At 39.3% G+C, this 21,867-nt stretch overlaps 1 protein-coding gene across 6 annotated transcripts in view; it reads right to left on the minus strand.

Moving 5' to 3' along the window:
- The window catches only part of PIEZO2 (piezo type mechanosensitive ion channel component 2), a 199,457-nt gene that overhangs the window by 53,270 nt on the left and 124,320 nt on the right, over positions 1-21,867 (minus strand). For 3 of the 6 annotated variants that reach the window (XM_083518444.1, XM_083518447.1, XM_083518442.1), the window contains exons 8-18: positions 17,980-18,148; positions 16,542-16,670; positions 15,872-15,910; positions 14,532-14,670; positions 12,919-13,061; positions 11,423-11,659; positions 8,299-8,422; positions 6,578-6,846; positions 4,628-4,776; positions 2,246-2,419; positions 1,669-1,710 (exon numbers count right to left, since the gene is read on the minus strand). In XM_083518444.1, coding sequence (XP_083374570.1) covers positions 1,669-1,710; positions 2,246-2,419; positions 4,628-4,776; positions 6,578-6,846; positions 8,299-8,422; positions 11,423-11,659; positions 12,919-13,061; positions 14,532-14,670; positions 15,872-15,910; positions 16,542-16,670; positions 17,980-18,148 — 1,614 coding nt within the window. The remainder of the gene's footprint in view (positions 1-1,668; positions 1,711-2,245; positions 2,420-4,627; positions 4,777-6,577; positions 6,847-8,298; positions 8,423-11,422; positions 11,660-12,918; positions 13,062-14,531; positions 14,671-15,871; positions 15,911-16,541; positions 16,671-17,979; positions 18,149-21,867) is intronic. The other 3 variants (XM_083518446.1, XM_083518445.1, XM_083518443.1) reach the window with 1 other exon arrangement.

The raw sequence follows: 21,867 nt of genomic DNA on the forward strand, positions 1-21,867 counted from the left end.
ACGTTGAATTCCACTTTGGAGGGTCCCTAACATTCAGAGCAGTGGGAGGGGGCCATGGGTTAGAGGTATTGCAATGGGAAGGAGGCATATAACTAAGCAAGGTAATTGGCATACAAAGAAGTTTCAGCAAATCTGTACAATTACTATGCAAATTATAGAAGGGAAAAAACCTCCATCTGTTCTATATATGAGCCAAACCATTAGCAATAAAAATGCTGTCCTAAAGTAGCTGTCAACATATGTTCAACAATTTTCAAGTTTTCCAATTCATGTCTGATTATGACATGGATATTAAAAGTATTTTATTCAGATATGAGTATCAGCCCACCATACTGTGCTCTACTGATCAATGTCACTTTTATTTAGAAGAGACTTGCATCCATAACCAGCAGGTTTTTTTCAGGTTCCTGAGATGCCATTGTATACAAAGGAACACCACTTCCTAATTCTCATACCCACACAGGCCTGCTGCGACAAATTTACTAGGCACCTTGAAGATAAAGTCACTTGCTTTTGCTCCAATCTTTACACTCAGCTGTCTAATGAGGTGTCTAGCACACCATCATGTCATATTGTTTGGGATCCATTATTATCATTGGGGCTTCGAGGTGTGGACAAGACACATGCAGGAGTGCAACCAACTATCTATTTTCTAGAACCCTGCCTACTGTTGCTTCCAAACACTAGCTAGAGGGGGATGACTGGAGATTACAGCTAGTGTATAATGCACCTGCTGGATCACTGTATAATGCACCTGCTGGATCTCAAGGTCCATTTCCCGAATTACCCCAAACAGGAATCATTCAGCATTAAACAAATTCCTAGATGCCCATACCAAACCTGATACTTCTCATTGCTTCTTCACATTGTATTAGGACAACTTAAAGCACTATGCTATTACTTTTAATAGTTATGGATTCCTCCAAAGAATTCTAAGAGCTGTAGTTTGTTAAGGGTGCTGAGAGTTATTAGGCTGCCTCTATTCTTCTCCTAGAGCTACAATTTCCAGAGCTGTCTGGGAAGAAGGATTGCTAAACTACTCTGGAAATTGCAGTCTTTGATAAAAGAGGAGTGTCTCATTTAATGTCTTGCTATCATTTACTATAGTTTTCAAATCTACTTGTCCACCTCTCTTGTGTGTGGACAAGTGGAGGTAAATGGTGGGTGGCAGTAGCACATGCTGCAACAATGCTGGGGCTGGGGGATGCAGGGATAGAAACATGGGGAGCCAGGTTTACATTGGCCAGGAGCCCATCACCAGCACTGTTTTAAGGGCTCACTGAAGTCTGGTGCAAACTGAGATGAACAAAAGTGTGCACAGACACTTATGTGTGCTGATGAACTAGTTTACTCAGAGAATTGTGCTTTACATGTCTAGATGCAAATAAAATTGATTGAACTTTTTTTCAACTTGGATAACATTTAAAGTGAATCATTGTACTCGCAGCTTTTAAAAATGGGAGAACTCTCAGAGTTAGAACTCCACTGTGCTGACCAATAAGCTCTTTGTTCATTGGAAAAATTGAGCACTACGATTGTTTTATTTGAGGTTAATATATAGCCTGATATTCCTCTCCGCCACTGCCCCCGCCCTCACTTCTGAGTGAAAATGTAAGCAAGCAAGTAAAAGAAACATTTTGTTAGGAAAGGAAAGATTGGAATACCCACCTATTTATTATTAGATAAACACGACCATTGACTTTGGCATGGCTTTGGTGAGAGAGATGAAAGCACAAGAATGCATGGGATGGCAGCAGGAAAATTAGTTAGAGAAAGAGAGAGAAAAGAATAGTGTTAAACAGGAATGAAGGAACATAGCTGTCTTACCAGAGGAAGAACATATTGCCAACAGTCCCAATGAAATAGTAAGATTATTGAAGGATTATTACAAAACATTCAGTAACAAACACTTGTCAGCATATAGGTTCCCATTGTACCACTAGACTTCCAGCTACTTGGATTAAAAGGGCCAACCTCCTTAACAATCCTGTTTGATGTCTCCCCACTCAATACCAAACGATAAAACATTATCTAAGTAGCATAACCAAACAGAAAGGATCTATTAAAAAGTATGTGAGTTGTGCCAACAGAAGTCCAATTTCTTGGTGACTGCAAGCCAGCTTAGCTTTCAACATAAGGTTCATGCTTAGACATCAGAGCTATATATAACCATATGGTGGTTGGGGAAGTAGAAGCTGAGAACCTGGTGACACTGAAAGAAATAACATTTCTCTGCTTGCTTTACCTGTAAATGGCACTATCCTGTTTGCTGATTATGGCTTTCAAATCCGTGAGTTCAAGGAAACGGTCATGGAAATAATGTAGGTGTAAAATACACACTAACAAAAAGGAGGTTGGAATAAAGATGCGGGTAAACAACTCTGCTACAGAAAACTGCTTTAAGCCAAGATCTTCTAGTCTGAAATATAAAGCAGTACAAGATACAGCTAAGTTAATGGTCAGGATGAATTTGACAATGTTTAATATTTGGCAGAAAGCACATTCTTAGCTGGTTGTAAAACAGAGCAGCTATAAAGACTATTTGGTGCAGTTTTGGGAATCATACTAGTTCCACATACAACAGAAAACTAATAATACACATATCCACTGTATTGGTCTATGGCCAGAATAATTCAATCATTCATTCATTCATATCTATTATAGCGACAAGAGGCTTGCAAAAAGAACTTTACTTTCTGGTTCTTAAAATGCATTATGCCAGTGGTTTTCAACCAGTGTGCAGTGGCACTCTGGGGTGCCTTGAATGATGGTCAGGGTGCTGCAGGCAACACTGGCCTCTGTCCCTCTTTCTTTCCCTCCCTCCTCTGATGCCCTGTCACATCTTTGCCCCCCCCCTTCAGAAGCTTGCACAGCTGTTTGTTGCAGCAGCTCTGGCTATGAGCTCTGCAGGTGAATTATGCCTCTGGGGCTGGCCAGCAGGTGCTGGGTGCCCGGAGCTGAGACGGCCTTGGAGAGTAAGCAGGCAAGTGCATGAGAGGGCCCAGCCAGCCAGCCCACCAGCCCTTGCTGTTTGGAATGGACAAATGGGAGGCTGGGCAGGCAGGCAGGCACCACGCTGGCCTTTCCTGTGCTTACTGTGTGCAAGGCCTGCCTGGGAGCTGAGTGCCCGGCACTGAAGGGGAGCCTTTCCACCATGCAGTTCTGGCAGTGCCTGTTGCTGCCACCCAAGGTAAGATGTTGGCCTCATGTTCACCTTCAGCCAGCCTCCTTTGGGCCACTAACACTGGGGGCATCCTCTTCCCAGGCCCCTGTGGGGCAGTGTGAGGAGGCACCTCTCTTTGGGCCAGAGGGGTAGTTCAGAGACCAGGAGCAGTGGCGGTGGCTGCCCAGAGGACTCCCAAGGAGTGGGGAGATGAGAATGAGGAAACACTCCACAAGGTAGGGTGTTCAAAAAGGGGTGAGGGGCTGCGGGCTCTGCAGGCAAGGGGTGACATAACTGGGCTCCTGCGCCCCACAGGGGTACCGCAGAAAGAATGTAGTTGGTCAAGGGAGCCGTGGACTCAAAAAGATTGAAAACCTCTGCATTATGCAATCATGCATTCTAACTTTTTTTTTTTAAAGAGAAAGTAAGTTGTAATTCTGGAACATCTAACTAATTTATCCAGACAAATATATTAATCTGCTAGAGCAGCCAGATAAGTTTAAATAAATTTCTATTCATAGGTCAAACAACAAGAGAAGTAATCTGGGCAGCTTACAACATCAAACATTACATTTGGAATCACAGTGGCTACCTTTGAAGATCATGATAAGATTAAAACCATGGCTTACTGTGTCTGAATGAAGTGCACCCACCCAGCCAGGATGTGAGGTTTGCGTAAAGAAACCACAACTGGCAAGCTAATAACTAACCTTGGCTTATCACTATCCCTATGTTAAGCCAAGGATCATGGTTTGTTTCCTCCCAGTGCTGGCAGATATGAAGTCTATTGTGCATGGTAATCTATTGTTTGTATGTTACCATCATGTGGAAAGAAAGCTTGTCTTGAAATACAATACAGTGTAATGAATAAAATACAATCAGCTAGGAAGCTAAGCCCCACAACTACAGCACTTTTAAAATGATCATCCATGAGCCACTCAAAATTAGGTAACAGTGATACAGCATTGTTTTTATGATGCAGAAAAATGAACAAAACTGTAGCCAATGGATGCTGAGAAAAAGAAAGAAAAGGGAGATAAAGCTAAGGAAAAATTAAATAAATATGGCTGAGAGGAAAACAAGCAGCCAACTTCACAAAGGAAACACTGTTCTTCCCAACTTTGATTCACGTGCATAACATGGGACTTCTCCACTTTAGGGCTAGGATTAGAATGATAGCTATATTTTTGTTTTCACATTGTGCATAGTGGACACTGCTTAAGAGATCTTTAAAATATTAAGCAGTTAAGAAATGCTTTAAATTAAAATAAAATATAAAGCAAATATTGGTCTGCAGACATCTCATATGTGTGGTTGAACAGATAGCATGAATAAGAAAAATCCATCACCATCCGGTTTAACCTGCATTCATATCAGTGGGACTTCTGTGCAGGACTGGCAACACCCAAATCCATAATGTATTTGTTAATAGAAGGTGAGACTATGTTAGCAGAAAATACTCACTGTTTCTCATTCATCCCTGTCATGTTTTTCCACAACCCAGGAAATGATTTAAACTGATATGTGTAGATAAAAACAAGTACTAGCATCGTGTAAACCACCACTGACATCCAAAAATATTTCAAAATTCGCCGCCACCATTCATAGTGCACCTGGGAACCAGAAATTCATGTTGTAAAGCAAATTGTTAGCTTTTTATAAACATAATTGCTTATATTCTATTCAATTTGAACATGGCAATTTCGTTGGATTTCTTGTTTACTGAGGAGGTCGATAATATTGTTTGAAGGGCTGTGGTCTGCCTCTTGTTTGCCTGGCATATGAAGGCCTGTTAAGGCAATTATTAACTGCAGTGATAAATATGACACTAAACTAGGCATAGGGAATACACGGTTTAGTTGGATCGCAATTCTCATCAGCGCTAGTCAACATGGCCAGTGCTCAGAGGTAATGGAAGCTGTAGCCCAAATTCTGAAGGGTCATAATTAACTTTTCCTGCACTAAATGAAAACTGCCAAGACTGTGAAACTAGTTGCAATTTGTCTGGTCTTTAAAGTAGCATAGTTAATGCTCCCTGCATGCAGTAACCCTCCTGAACTCCACTATGCACCATTTTAATTGCTGTATAGGTGAGTAGAAAGGGGAGAGAGAGAGAGAGAGAAGAAAAACTTCTTGAAAAACTTTTGCTTGACATGAAATTGGTTAGCATTTGGAGAAGATTATTTCCATGGGGGCACTCAGAATTATCTGCCCAGGAAGGCCCATCAAACCACTTCCTGTTCTTTCTAACCACCAATGCAAGAGCTTCTCTTGGCTATGGTTGGTGTTTCAGTAATCTATTTTAATATATATATATATATATATATATATATATATATATATATTCACAGAATTTTAAATTTTTATCTTTTAAGTTACTCTGATCTATTACCTTCTTTTAGTAGATAAGGAACTAGCAAGTTTATTAAATTTTTATATCTAGAAAAAAGAGATCTGAAGAACTATGACTATTTTTCAGTTACAACACTATGAAGCAGTAATCTAAGAAATCTGTCTCTATCCCATTGAAGGCTAAGCCTATACTAGAATATGTGAATGAGTGCATAGCTACAGTCTGCCAAAAGTTCTTTATACAGAGTTTGGTAAACAAACTTCATCGACTTTGTCAATAGGTTAGGTTTTCAGATGTCACCTTCAGTAGGTGATGCGCCCCAGTTTATGTTAACTGCCAAGGACACTGTCAAGTAGACACGGTCTAGGCAAGAAGGGGCATGGAGAACATAGTTCATAAAAGAGGAACTGGAGTTAAGCATTGCTAATAGGGGAGATTTGGCATAAGACATTGTCTGAGAGCTAAACAGATTGTATGCAAAGGACATGTTGCTGAACCTTTATAAACTCCCTTGATTAGGACTCACATGTTTTTCTACTGAATTCTGTATTGTTTTGCTGACATTCCTACGTAACCTCACTACTGCAGGAAAGCACGGGGAGTGGCATCACTCTGTAAAAACTGACTTTGATGTAAAATAATTAAGAGGGGCAGCTAATAGAGGGTCACATCTGGTGGGGGGGGTGGTATAAGACAATGTCTCTCATTGCCACCAGACCCAGGAAAATCTACAGGTGCCAGGAGAATGTATGAGGCAGCTTACACCCTAATGGCCAACAAACTCCAGAGCTGATAGGCTCTTGGTGGTTAGAAAATGTGTGCTTGCCATTGTCTTGTGCTGTACCCTTACTCTTGGAATCACAAAAACACTGAAGAGATGGTTAAATCCAAACTAAGGAGTAATTCACACTATAGGACTTAAATTATTTCTAATCCAATCCTATTGCTTAGGACAAACAATTGCTGTTTTAAAAATATAGTAAGGGTAATTAAACATATACCCTGGATACATTAATTAAAAAGTAACAAGCTGAAAAAACCCTACATTTTGTTTAACTTACCTGATATAGGACTACACAGAACAAGAAGAGCATCATATAGATGATTTTGTACATGACAATTTTCCCTTCAAAGCTGACAAAAAAGAACATTCCTCCACAGACATAAATCCAGTATTTAATGAACATAGCCATCACCAGGTTTCCCAGGACCTTCATTACATCTTCTTCTTCCTCCTCCTCCTCCTCCTCCTCCCCTCTTTCCTCCTCTCCCTCCAGTTGCTCCACTTCATCCTTTTGGGATTCTTCTTCATCTTTTTGGGATTCCTCTTCTGTAAATACAAAATGTCATGAACTTTACTTTTGCTTAGTTCATATTACTTGGTCTTGCATTGTTGGTAAAAACAAGTAGACTACTGTGGGCAGAGTGCAACTACACTGGGCAGGACAAAGAGCACAGGAAAAGCTAAAGCAGGTAAGGGAGCAGAGAGAAACTACTCATGTGAGGTGAGCTAATGCTAGGCCACTACCTGCCAGCCTCCTTCTCATTCCATGGTAAAGGAGAGGATGAGTAGCAGCTGAGAAGTTACCAGGGGTAGTTTAGGGGAGCGCAACTGGTTCGCCCAGACTGAGCACTGCAGGGGGCACTGCAACAATGATATAGAATGGAAGGCTTGCATTACTGGGATCTGATTCACATGATGTTTGAATTCCCTATATTTGCATTTTATGCCATAGAACCATTCACCAACCTTGTCTTAGCTTCAGTGCTAATCAACTGAAACTGAGTCATTGTTTTCTAGATACTGATGACTTTTAGTATAAGATGCATGTATATGGGATTTGATCTCTATAGCTTGCCTCACTTGAATCATCTGATCTACATATGAGTTGGGTCATTCAATGAAAATGCGAGCCTGTAGACTCATTTTTCATTTTCATATATAGCTAATATGTTCTATATCATTTTAAATATCATTTGGTAAAATTTCATTATCTGGCAAAAGTTCTTCAAAATGGCATTTTACACTTGAGAAAAGAAACAGAAGCACGACATGCAAAATGACCCAGAATTTCCCTAATTCTCCCTGCTAAATTTCAGTTAAATCCCTCACTTAGTAAGGCAACAACCATTTTACGCTTCTCCAATATGTGCGCGACCACACACGTGTGCATCACCACAACCTGGAAGTGGCCAGGAAAGGGGTGGTGGGAAGGGACATAGCAGGGCAGAGCAGACTCATTTTTCACATAGTCTAGTCCTTCCCTTGCCCACCCCCCAAACATTCTTAACAGGGTCTCTTCTCCAGTCTTCAGGGAGTAGCTGGAAGTGGGGAGCCAGAAAAAGCTCCTCCTTTCCTTCCACTCTGCAGTTTTAATCTGAAATCTTAGGCACAGTACTGCACCCAGAACTTAGAAACTGTTCGCGCTAATGAAATTCCGTCACAAAATGCGCCTAGAACAATGGGAGTTTCAAACACTAAACGTAACCCCTGCACAAAACAGTTGTTGCCTGTATGTCCCACCTCGTTACTTCACACTGTCTTTTCCTCATTTGCCCTGTTTCACTTTCCTATCAGCCGAACTCACCACACAATGTCATTTCCATGAAAGTCACTTTCTTTGCCCTTTGCACCTTCTACTACCACTTCACTTTCCTCTTTGTCTCACTTTCCTCTTTGTCACACTTTATCACGTTCGTCTCTTTTGGGCTCACAGATTGCGTTCAGAATGCACAGAATGCATTAAGAACTCAGATTTTTTTAAATGTAATCTGTATTTACCTTTTTCTTCACTCTCTTCTTCTTCAACTTTTACCTCTGATAAAACAGCTTCTTTTAACTGAAAAGCTTTCCGCTCAGTGAGATGTTGTCTGAGCAGTAGCCAAAATGTAATTGCAAAAAGAATCTGCAAGGAGAAATGGGGAGGAGGAGGACAGAGGGGGAAAGTTAGAACACCTAATATGTTGTTTAATATTCATTATCTAATAGAATTATCTATGACATTGTACTTACGAGATGGACACACTCTGGTTGACATTGTAACTCAAGGATGGCGCAACAGTGCCTCTATAGATGTTTGATTACCGCTTCCATCATGCTATTCTATGCTGCTTGGGGATGATGGCACTTAGAGTTTATGAATATATGGAGAGCCACAGGTTTCCATCCCTGCTGTTAATAATTTGTGAGAACTGGATGATATTGCTGAACATCTTCCAGACATTTGCCAACATAATCTGGCCCCCAAATGTCTCTAGAGCCATATGCATGCTACGACTGTGCTTTTATTTGGGGATGAATGGTAAAATGAGACAACTATATACCTTTCATTCCATTTTTCATCCATCACAAATATATGTACACAAATTCCCTCCAAGAACTCTCCACCTGATTTGTGGGCAAAGAATTTGCAAGAACCATTAGCTTCTTTGTCATTTTATAAGGATTTGCTTTGTTGTTGTTTTGATGTTGCAACAACTATGTTGGTGGCCTGGCCACCATTGCACAAAGCTCTAGATCTAGTTTCATTTTACAGAATTTTCTCTAAGTATTCCCCACCATTTTTTGTGTGATGGTCACTAAATTTAGATAAATTTTTGCAAAATTACGCTTTCTTCCATAAGAAATTTCAGCTCTACTCCAGTGATAAGACATGACCCATGGACACTAATGACTTTCAGTGAACAACTCCTTATTCAGTGCTGTTTGTGCCTTTTGGGTTCAGTTTGCCAGCCAAATGGGCATGGCTGCCTCTGGTGGAAGATGAGAAATGTAGATAACTCTCCAGTCCTCTACTTTGCTTCTAATTTAGTTTCCTTTTCTTTATGAGAGGCAGAGAGACAAAGAGGGCAGGATTGTGCTTGCTGGTGGGTGCAAAACAGGTCCTCATCTTCTTCCAGTTATGTTGAGATACTTTTATATCCTTGATATACTTCATACGATAACACAATCTTTATTTTCAGTGATTCGCAGGTTCTACTTATGGTTTTGATAACAGACTACACATCTATCCAGTGCCTGCACTCTCCCTCATGTTTGAGAATTGATTTGTAGTCAGTTTCCCTTAATCCCCTGGATTATTGAGCCAGCAGCACTCTCACCTACTTAGGGAAAAAGTAGTGTTTTAAAAATATTGTCATTCCCTGATTGTTTTGTGCCTTGCATAGTCAGTGAGAACCATACCACCCATGCCAAATTCCTACCCAACTTTGCCTTTAGAATGCATTATCTTAATTCTTCACTGACTGTCAACAGTTTTTTTTAAACAGGTAGGATTATGTACTTTTAAGGTGGTTACAACATTCACAGATTAATGTAGTTAAGCAGTATATAAACATTAATAAAATAAAATAAAATAAAATAAAATAAAATAGAGCATTGTGCAACCTCATCTTCAGAGGCTTGGGTGGTGCCTTCATGTATAAAGAATAAGTGAAACAGCACTTTATTCTCCCTTCCCAAAGACAGCGATAAGCACATTAACTCTGTGACTGATTAGGTTTTGTATCTCATGGTTCTTCCTTTTTCTCCTTTGCATTTTCTAACACATACAAATGCCTACACAGAATATTCACTGTGCTTCCATTTTCAAAATCTCTCTGGAGAGCAGTCTCTTCTACAAAGCAACTCATTTTCTATTTAAGAGCACATACTTTGAAAAACAAAACGGAGAGCATTATGGTCTATTTATCTGTCATTTTCTATTGAAAGCAAAATTAAATTTATGTCTAAACCCACAGAGTGTCTTTTATTCAGTGAAATATATCTAGGGTATGTCACTCACTTACTATGGTGTATACATTTATCTTTTTTGCTGATACCATAATTTCATTTTTCTGATAGCCACTACTTTTAGATAAGACATTTTACAAAGCAGCCAATCAAAGTTTATGGCAAAGTTGCTGGCAACATATTAAAGCAGTTAAATCTCTTGAGAGAAATTTATAGCATCAATGAGAGAAAGTGTACAACATATCCAACAGAACCTCTGGACCATTTAATCTGTTTTAAGAGCACTAATGCTGCCTTTGAGAGAAGATAATATAGTGTTTGCTCATTTTCACATTCATTATAAATTAAGGAGTAGCCAGCAGGGAATAAGTAGTACAGAATTCACTTTGAGAGAGAATCTAGTGCATCATAATGAAGGTGCTTAGGCTAGTGAGACAAAGGAATAATGAAATGCAATAGTGGGATTCATGAAACATTTTGTACCTACTTTGCTTCAGAAAAAGAGACTACTAAATGTGATATTATATTTGAGCTTTCACACAACATAACAGCCACTTCTTGAAATCTAGTATAATATAGTGAAAGTTTAGCATTTGTTCCCATGTTAATTAATGGCAGAAATAATCTGTTTGCAACCCTGGTTAAACAAAAATTTTTAGGAGTAAAGTTATGAAACTTAGGCAGTATACCAGTATAAATTTATTTCCTGCTGTTTTCATAGATCAATAATGGGAGAACAGAAGCATGTATGTGTGGAAAGAGTGGAGCTATAGTGACATTGTCCAAGGACGGTGCCATTGTTCTGTCATTCCACTCCCACTAGTGTAAATGAAATTTAGTGTGACATGCCGTTATATTGGTCAAGAAGTCACAGTTCCATAATGCAACGGGTACTATAATGTGAAAGGAATTTTAGAAGATGGGACAGACACAGCAGCATTAAAATCAAGGAAACTAATGCAATATTCCCCACATCTGAATGCACCCCAGGTATACCCATACAGAGGTGCTTTAGGTATACACACACAGGACTTTTTAGATCCTGCTCACAGCTTGCACACATTGTATTTTTTCAACAACAATCCTTTCACTTCTTTTACTTCTAATGTAAAATCCTGTATGAACTGAGGATCTCATTGTCTTCAGCTTGATTCCGTTTTAAAACATTATTTACCTTTGATGCTAATTCTGTAGGAGCTTTCCGTTCTAGAAATCCTGAAACCGTTGGAAGTTCATTCTCATTCAGATCAATACTCCAAATGTACTGAAATGTTAATAACAGGTTTCCATATACCACCATAAAAGGTGAACTGATCATAGCATATTTCCTTCGGTCACGCAGCATCCAAAGTATGCAGGACCATATCAGCATCACAAATGTCAACCAGCTATGGTAAGTAATACTCCAGGCCTTCAGAGAAAAGAAAAAGAAATGGAAGTATTATGTTGATTAAAAGGAAAACATGAAAGCATATGGTTTTCTTAGGGAAGCTTTTAATGTTTGATGTATTACAGTATTTTAATATTTTTCTGGAAGCCGCCCAGAGTGGCTGGGGAAGCCCAGCCAGATGGGCGGGGTATAAACAATAAATTATTGTTGTTGTTGTTGTTATTATTAACAGTGCTAAGTTTCTAAGTCAGAGGTGCATCCTATTCTCATTAGTTATTTAGAACTGGGAAGCTGCTGTTTGTAAAGCTGACATAAACTTTCACAACCGAGAAGTTTTTCTAGGAGAATTACAGTTAACACTGAGGCACTTTTCTCCTTTATTTTATGTCTTTATATTGCTACAGCAGAAACACTCCAGTCACCTGAAAATCCAGAAAAGATTAGCAATGTACATGTGTTTTCATATTAATATAGACAATGACATAAATAGCTAATAACTGTAATTTAATATGGGTTTTTTAAAAAACCACCATGATTTACTGTTAGCTTAAAATTGATCGATTGTTAAAAAAAGATGGCCTAGTTTGAGTTCTGAGTTTTACATAATCGGGAAGCCTCAGGTTCGCGAGCTCCCCACCATCCTTCTTCCACATGGCCAGGAGAACTTCTGCATCATTTAGTTTCATTTTTTATAAGAAGAGCCCCATTTGATCAAAGGCCAGCATCCTGTTACTTCAGCATCCTATTCTTACAGAATCGCAGCTTGCTGTGCCATACTATCTAGAGATCAAGGCTTAACAATTTCAAATAAGATAACTTAAAACCATGAATTATAAAGCTGGCTTATTTAATCAGTGTTTGCTTTAAACCATGTTTCTTGGTTTGTACAAAGACATAATTGAGCACAACGCTAAGCATGAATCATGGTAACTTTTATTTGGATTGTTTAGGACTACAACATATTTAACAACAAATTTAAACTCCTGCTCTTTATTACCTCAGGACCAAACGGAAGTTTTAATGAAAGTAATATTTCTACATTACAGAAGATAAAGGATTCCAAGGGACAATACACAAATGGTTGAAGAATAAGAGCATTAACATGAGGGAAATATTTCATTAGATTAAGCATGTTTGTTTCTAATGCCGAGTGAAAAATTACAAATTTAAAAGGAGTAACAATTATAATGATCAATTGTAGGACTTTGACCACAAAATAGTCTTGTTACCAAAATGGACATTTGTTATCAGAGCTATAACAAAGATGTTATATAACCTACCATCATGGCAATCAGAGCACAAACATAACTTTGCTTCATGATAAAATGGAAAACTGTGACCATTGCATGAACTTTGGGATTCACTTCTTCCTCAACATTTTCTTCCTCATCCTCTTCTTCCTCCTCTTCTTCCTCTTTCTTTTCTGAGGGGCCAAAAAGAACTGCATGAGTTGCAAAACTCAACATGAATTGTATTCAAAGGCTCCCTTTTGGGGATTGTCTCGTTCATGGAAGATTTCTATTTATGTTAGATTTCTGTTAACTGAAACTCATTGAAGAGAACTTTTGGATCTATTCATGGTACGACCATGAGGCTCCAAATCCTCTTTTTCTCATAAGGATAATAGTAGAAGTGGCTATCATAGTATAGAATATTCAGATGCTTGGTAATTAAAATTGGATGTGTAAATTTGTAGTACTGTGTATATCTATATCTATATCTATATCTATATCTATATCTATATCTATATCTATATCTATATCTATATCTATATCTATATCTATATCTATATCTGTGCACAATGGGAATCCCTCTCTTTAACAAGACTCAGGAAGTGGTGGGCTGGCCAATAAGGTGGCAGCTCAGCCAAAGTCACTAAATTGTTCAAAAATAGAAAAGCTTTGTCCTTTAGAAAGTTACTAGCTGCTGTCTCTCTGCAAAGGGTTCCTGATTAGTCTTGAAACAAAATAAAGAACATGGCTTGGCGTCAGGAAAGCACAGGGACAGATGAGAAAGGAAGTTCTATTAAAGGCTTAGCTGAGGAAAGAAATACTCATGCTCTTATAGTCTGTATTTGGGGTGGTATGATTTGAGAAAGTGTGTTGTGTATCAGTCTCCTGGAAGCAACTCAAAAATCTCAACTTGTAGAGCAATCTCCTGTGCAGAGGACTGAACTACAGAGAAGTGTGGAGCACTCTGAGTGGGGAAGATTAAGCCAGAATACCACAAAATATATTTCTTCACAGGTTGAAGAAAGTGGGGGTGTCCTTCGGCTCCCACTCATGGGGAAAACTTATCTTACTGTCTCACTCTAAATGTGAAAGAGGCTTTTTCACAAGGGCATGAGGGACAATTCATTACAAAAGACATGGGTGGGGAGTTCCTAGGACATCCTGAGTTAATGAACTGTCATGTCACATGGTGAAGGAACAGCCACTGGGGTGTTTCTGCTTTCAGCAAGGCACTCTTACCAATCCTAAAGTGAGTGAGCTTGGAAGTTCTCAGGAAATGCCCAAAAGGAACATTCTTGATATTCTCTACATAATCTATTAGCAATGTGTTCTTCCCCTTGCTGAAAAGGCGAGGGGCTTGGACTTCTCAGGAAATGCAGAAAGGGCACTTTAGTGTAAGTGGGGTATGCTTGCTGGTGGGTACTCATTTATTCCCAGTAGATCCCAGAATTAATTCAAGCAGGTGCTAATTGGCATGTGTTTGGATCATCACTGAGTCACACAACAGGACCTTTTTCTGCCCACCACAATCATGTATTCATTGCTCATAGCCAAGCCAACCACACTTCTTAATAACAATGTATTCCTATCAGGCATGTGGGACAGAACAAAATGGACATAGAAAGAACAAGTGTTTATTCCTAAACCATTTTCACTACTACCTAAGTCATCAACTGTTGGGTCCCATTTGTAGTGCGGTCTTGAATACATATCTACCCTCGCAGGCCCATTCTCCATGGGACACAATGGGTGTATGCTCTGATAGTCTACAGGTGTACCATTCACTGTCACTAGAAGAACCTGTTGAATTGAAGTTAGAGAAAATGAATCCTTTTAAAATAAACACAATACATTTTTATCACTTTTATTGTAAAAAATATCAGTGATAGATAGTAATCTACCCACAGTTGCCATACACATTAAATATCGACTATTACATGATTAACAGGCAATCAGAAGTCCAAACAATTCTCACACATTACAAAATGCAACATCCAAATTGGTCTAACACTACTGTCCTAAAGGTAAAGGTAAATGACCCCCTCTTGTTCCCAGGCTCTACCTATATCTTCTCCAGAGGGTTGCAGTAACCCCTAGAATAAATTTAGGGGGTATACAGAGAGAGGCAGTTCCGTTGCATAGTCAAAAGCCTTTGCACTTGCAGAACTGTTTATTTGGATGCTGCCCATGATCTGTAAATAATAGAAAGAGTGGTTGTGGGCACCCAGCTATTTCAAAATATCTCAAAGTCTGGCAGGAAGTCACACATCTACTTCTGCTTCTAAGCTGTTTGCAGGCAGATAACTTGAAAGGCTAGGATCTTCTATTGAGCCAGATGGTGCTGTTGTTGCACCTGTTATTATTCATTATGGGCTGTATCCAACACTGCAGCTCTGCTAGTACAACATACTTCAATGCACACAATGGAACTTCCTGTTTCCTCTAACCCCTGTACTGTTGGGTGACCATTAGGACCAGATTTGGGGATGTGCAGGGGGAGGAAAGGAAACTGAACTTCTGTTATGCTAGTGAAACTCTGCTGGAGCAGTATTGGATACAACCCAGAACTTGTAGGCTTCCCATTAACAAAACGTCTCAGGGAAGCAAACAACTGTTAATAAAATACAAAATAAAAATCAGTAATATAATCACAATATTGTAAGAATAACTAAGTAGTAGAATACATAGTAATACAACAGCAAACCATGTTATTAAGCCTCATAAGCCAAATGGAATATATTTTTTTCAGCAGGTGTTTAGAAGATGTGCTGGGGGGCTAAAAGGATATAAAAGTCTCCTTGCTTTAGATGTTGCTGCTCAACACATGAGGGCTGGGAGGAGCATAGCCTTGGGGATGGGGTGAACCGCATGTCCCTACAGTCCCTTTCGACTGTACCTCTGTCCCTTTGTGTAAGTAATGTGTGAACAAAGCTTATCTCTAAACAATATAATCAAAATTCACAGTGCAAATTAACTCCAAAAATGAGACAATGGTACTAACATCAGATGGCTTGTGATCATCTTGAGTCATTGACAGAAGCTGCAAAAGCAAGGCAAGAATAGCTTATTAGTTAAGAATTATAGCTGAAGCGTAAAATATTCTTAATAGCTTTAGGCTTTGGTTCCGAAAGGACCATTTGCTTTGAGGAATGTGTTAATCACTGCATGCATATCTTCTACTACTATTCTGCCGCCGCCACCACTGCCACTACTTCTTCTTCTTATTATTATTATTATTATTAACAACATCTATTTTCCAGGCTACAACGTTGTTTCTAGTTGAAGGTTCAAATGAGTTGAAACACAGTAATGATGCTAACTACTTTTGAGAAATCCTGCAATGCTACATAGAAGGCTATCATTAAAAGAAAAGCAGTCAAAATTCCCACTAGATGCACACAAGCCCACCTAGATGCACACAAGCCCAACTCTTATGCAGCTTTTATGTCAAATGTTTGAAAACCAAGAAACTAGTTAAAATCAGGAGATGCTAAGTGGTACATTTATACTGCAATATTTGTATTTTTTAAGTGCTTGTAGCAACATTCGCTCCTATGTTGTGCTTAAAATTGTACAAACCGTATCATCATACAAAGTCAGAAACATGAAACATAGCACTCCTGATCATTAACTGGATAATTATAATCCAACTACTTTATATTTGACCTTACTTTTCTTTCATCAGTTGTGTAGCGGCTTGTATACCACAAACTGCGCCTTCTTTCTGCAGTCATTTGGACATGAGTGCAGTCTGTTTCCTCTTCCCTGTTACCAGATTTATCATCATCATCAGGTATATGCTAAAGAACAAATGTCTATGTTAACTCCAGAATAACCAGTTATTTAGCTGCTAATTTTCGCTTTAAAAATGGGGGAGGAGGATTTTCTTGCCAAGATAAATAGGATTAAATTTATATACCACCTTTCATCCAAGGCAGGCTTCCTCAACCTCGGCCCTCCTATGTTTTTTGTCTACAACTCCCATGATCCCTAGCTAGCAGGACCAGTGGTCAGGGATGGTGGGAACTGTAGTCACAAAACATCTGGCCAAGGTTGAGGAAGCCTGATCCAAGGATTACAGGGCAGTTTACAATCTAGGCAGTGTTTAGCTTTCCCAGTCAAGCCCATATGAACTTTTCAGACAAGTATGAAGACTAATCAATCTCAACACATTTTTGGGTAGACAGGTTTAAGCAACACTGCAAACATCAACAGGTAATGGTAACCTCATCTTGCCAACATTACTCATGGGCAACATGGCAGTTCTTCTTACTCTCCTGCCCCTTGCAGCTCCCCATCTCCTCCAGGGTTTCCTCCCAACCCTCTAAAGCAGAATTTGGATGTTTGCAGGAGGCTGCAGGGAGAAGGGGAATCTGTTCCACCAATGGATATATATACACAGTATCAGGGCCGGCAGTGGTGGACAATGAGTTCCTTGGAGTCTGGACCTGCCACCCCTGTGGATCCTGCTGCCTGAGGCTGTTGTTTCACCTTGCCTCATGGGCAGACCAGCTCAGCACAATATACTACATGTTTACTTTCCCTTCACCCCTGGGCATGGAGAAGATAGGGAGGTTAGAAGGGTCAGGCAAATGACACATGAGAGTGTAAGAGTATTCATCCAGAGCACACATCACCACAATGAATAAGTAGAGCATGCACTCATAAAGGCCATGTTATGTCACACCACATATCCGGTATCTGAAGAAGTGTGCAGGCACACGAAAGCTTATACCCAGAACAAACTTCAAGACCAAGGTGCTACTGGACAATTTTTAATTTTTTTCACATATAAGCTATTACTGTGCTAGTGAGCATCTGAACAAGCCCTCCATTGTGCAAAGCACTCTCTCTAGCCTACTCTGTCTTCCCTGAAGTGCCCACCCCTGGCATTTACATTATAAGGAAATTACTGGGTTAATAACTTTTCTACTAACATGTAGCTCTGCCCTGAATTACATACAAGCATACAAGTCATCTCTTTTTCGTAATTCACAATGCACATTTGTTAAATTTTATGCACAAATATTGCCACATCCTGAAATGATGTCTACACTCTTTTCCTGAAGATTTTCTCATTACTATATAGGAAAAAGAGAGTTGTTTTACCTGTACAATAGGTTCATGGAGCCAAAGTCGAATGAGAGTTGCTAGGGTATAGTATAACAGCAGCACCAAGATGGGGCTAGTATGGTGATACCAAAACAACTTTTGATTAGTTATAATTTTCCAAGTGCTTGAACAGTTGGTCTGAATAACTGAAGTGACACCAAATAATCTGTTGAAATGATAAAACAGGAGGCATTACATAAACAATACAGATTATCATTATCAAGACATTTTGACTGTCTGAATTCATAGCTTCTTATTCAGTCAGCACAAAGTCCCTACAATTGTATCAGGAATTCGGATTAGCAAATCATTCTGGCTATTGCTTTTGGTAACTGAGACCTCATTCAACTTCTACATTTTTGTGTGTGAATATAATTAAGCAGGAAGATATTACCTGCTTTGTCTTCTTTTCTTGGGAAACATTTCTCTTTAGTTTCATTGTTTAAAACTTTGTTTTATTTCGTGTACTAAAGAAACTAGAGTTTGCCAACCTACTAAGAGATGCCTCTGAGTAATTTTACCAATTCTAGTCTCAGTTATATTTAAATCACTGGTGCCTATGTGCAAGCTGTTTTGATGGGTATGTAGTGATGCAAAGCTGTTGCATATAACAGCTCATCCACACCTTACATTTAAAGCACATCCAATGCAGATTTAAAACCCATGACTTCCTACAAAGAACCCTCTAAACCAGGCTTCCTCAACCTCGGCCCTCCAAATGTTTTTGGCCTACAATTCCCATGATCCCTAGCTAGCAGGGCCAGCGGTCAGGGATGATGGGAATTGCAGTCTCAAAACACCTGGAGGGCCGAGGTTGAGGAAGCCTGCTCTAAACAGTAGTCTTCCCTCTCACAGAGCCACAGTTTCCAGCACTATTAACAAGCTGTAATTGCCAGGATTCTTTGGGGAAGTCATGTGCTTTAAACGTGTGTTGGATATGCTTTAACTGTATGGTGAACCTCTGCCCTCAGTCATGGGCATAAGTTCTTACCAGCTGCACTCTGATCCAGTAGGTTCATGCCTATGAGAGATTCAATGACAATGCAAAGCCACCATATAACCAGCTGGCTTTTGCAGTCACTTTGGTGTTGGCGTGCCCTATGTATGTTCATGCAGCTGCATTGAACTTTTGAAAGAGTTTCTCAATAAGATGGCCGCTTGCAGGACCCAATTAAGGGAGCTGGCTGAGCAAAGACCTCCTGCTCTTCCCCAATTAGTTTGTGTGTGTGATTATCTCTGTAAGTTTGCAGAAAAGGAAAAGTTTTGTGTTTTCCAAGGGTAAATGAATATTCATAACCAATCTACAGAGCGGCCATAACATGAGCAGTATTTCAGGTTATACAAGCCACGAATAACTTTATTACTGTTCTGAGGAACATTAAGCAAACATCAAACTGGAAAATAGTAAAAACGAAACAAAAAAACAGGTGGCTGACACATTGTTGCTCTGTCAATTCATTTCCCCAGCAAAAGCTTACTGAATTAATGCAATCATGTCTCTGGTGTATATGTGCTGTGATCTGCTCTTCCTGACACATTCACAGCCTATGACCTTGATAAATGCAAGATACTGATTTAGCATTAAAGTGCATAATGATGTAAGAGTGGAAATATTGCTGTTCTCTAAAAAAACAGGAAAACGTTTTTCTTCTATTTCCACCTACAGCAGAGTAGCCAACTGTGGATATAGCTATCATCGCAAAGACCAGACTACTTTAAGATGGGTTCATCTGAAAATGGAGACATGCACTCTACTTTTGCTAATATTCATGTCTCCTTGCAGGTTCCATCCCCAATACATCTTAAACTGGGGAGAGAAGAGGTGGCGGGGGATAACAGGCAGAAAAGAAGGCTTCCTCCCACACATGATATGCATTTGTGGGTCTCACCTTAGCTGTGGCTTATTGGCAGAGAGACCTCTACAGTAATGTGGATTTCAGCAGGTGCCCACCTGTACCAACCTCACACACCAATTTTTATTTATTTTTTATTGCTGCTTCTGCTGTCTTATTCTTGTAGTGTATACTTACTGTTTGATTGTACAGCCTAGAATTTAAATTTTAATTAAAGGTTCACATAGAAATCTTATTTAAAAGCTACAGACAAGTACTATCATTTGCAGATTGGGGGGAACCAGCATTGGGATCACATGTATCAATGCTAACCATACTTTCTATCTTAACCAAGAGGTTGAAGATTTGCAAATCCTGGTCAAGAATAATCTAGTTAGTACTGCCCCATTTCTTCCCATAGAACAGCTGCTATATATCCTCTATGTCAAATACTCAAATGCAATAATTATAAACATTTTAATGAGAAATGGTGACACTGCACTCCCCACCATCTTCTCTGAACCCCTAAAATGATGGGCTTCCTTTTCACTTTTAAAGTGGCATGGATCAATTTTAATGAGAACTATAAGCTCTACACATATGACACCAGAAAACCACTTGTTTCTGGTGGTATTGAACCTATTAATGGAATTTTGAGGGATAAATGCAATGTTTAAAGTTAGCACTGGCCAAAAAGTAGGGCAAGAATGCTTTGGCATATAGTTTTATGGTGGAATTGGGTGGCGGATCCTTTCATTTTAATTAGTTTGTATGGTCAATAGCAGGAATCCTGAAGACAGGATTTTCTGAAGCTACACACACTGTATATGTGTACCGTTTCTGTTTGGGTGATAACGCTGGTAAAGTAAGAGGTGGGTGGGATTATGCAAAAAGGGTGCTGGCTGGCTTAGAACCTGCTGGGGGAAAAGAGTTCCTTGGGCTGGTCTCTGGCCAGCTTTGCTGTGGTTTGTGCAAAATGTTACTTTGGCTCTATGCTGGCAGGAATGCCTTGGTGGCTATAAAGTGCCAGGTACTGGCCCACTGAACTGTATTTGATTATAGGGTAAAACCAACAGCCTTGATTTAAAGTGCCAGGACCCTGTCAAATGAGCCAACAATGGCTGGGATAGAATATGTTAAGGCACAAGATGACCGGATTAAAGTTTTAGTAAAATTAAAAAAAAAAAAAAAGGAGAAATGGTGACACTGAAGAAAGAAATTATTAACAGTTCTAATACATAAAAAGCAGCACAGCTTTACTTCAAGAAGATGCATTCAATTTTCAGTTTTCTAAATTTGTGCAAGCACTTCTGACACCTGGATTGTATGCTTTCTAAATGACTTCGTATGTTTCAGATACTGTATATAAATATATCTGTAATGTAAGTATGCAAAAGATTTCACACACATACATAGGTTATTACGTCAATATGTACAGAACAATCCTGTAAGGCAATGTCAGTATAATTCTCTTATTAACTATTGATACATTTCTTTCATCAGAATTTATCTTCACAAAACAGAATGACTGTTTCCATACGCAAACATCCATCACAAGTCACTTGAGTACGTTATTACTTAATGACTGAGGTCATCCAATGTTGTTAACCATTATGCTCTGACAAGTATCACCACTTTCCACAAATAAAAAGCCACAAACTCTAAATCCCCTTGACATTGTATGGATACAATGTTTATCTATGATAAAAAATGCATTTTGTTATAAAACATATGCAACGTCATGACTGCATTTGTCCACAAAAGCTGGAATCCAGTTAACCATAATTAAACAGCAGCAATCTAGAAACCTCTATTGACTTTCTTCTGCATTACATACTAAGCAACGCTTAGCCACAGGTTACAAAACCCCCTATGTTAGGGTGTGTACAAGGTTTTCTTCAATCACTTGTGAAATCACTGCCGTAATGAAAGAGTTCTTGCTCGCTGTGACAGTGCTTGTACTTTAAAAATCAAAAGTGCTATCCCTCTTGTAACAATAGTGCAGGCATCCCTAAACTTGGCCCTCCAGATGGTTTGGGGCTATAATTCCCAT

This window comes from Podarcis liolepis (genome assembly GCF_965112155.1).
Source record: "Podarcis liolepis genome assembly, chromosome: 8".
NCBI classification, from domain to species: domain Eukaryota; kingdom Metazoa; phylum Chordata; class Lepidosauria; order Squamata; family Lacertidae; genus Podarcis; species Podarcis liolepis.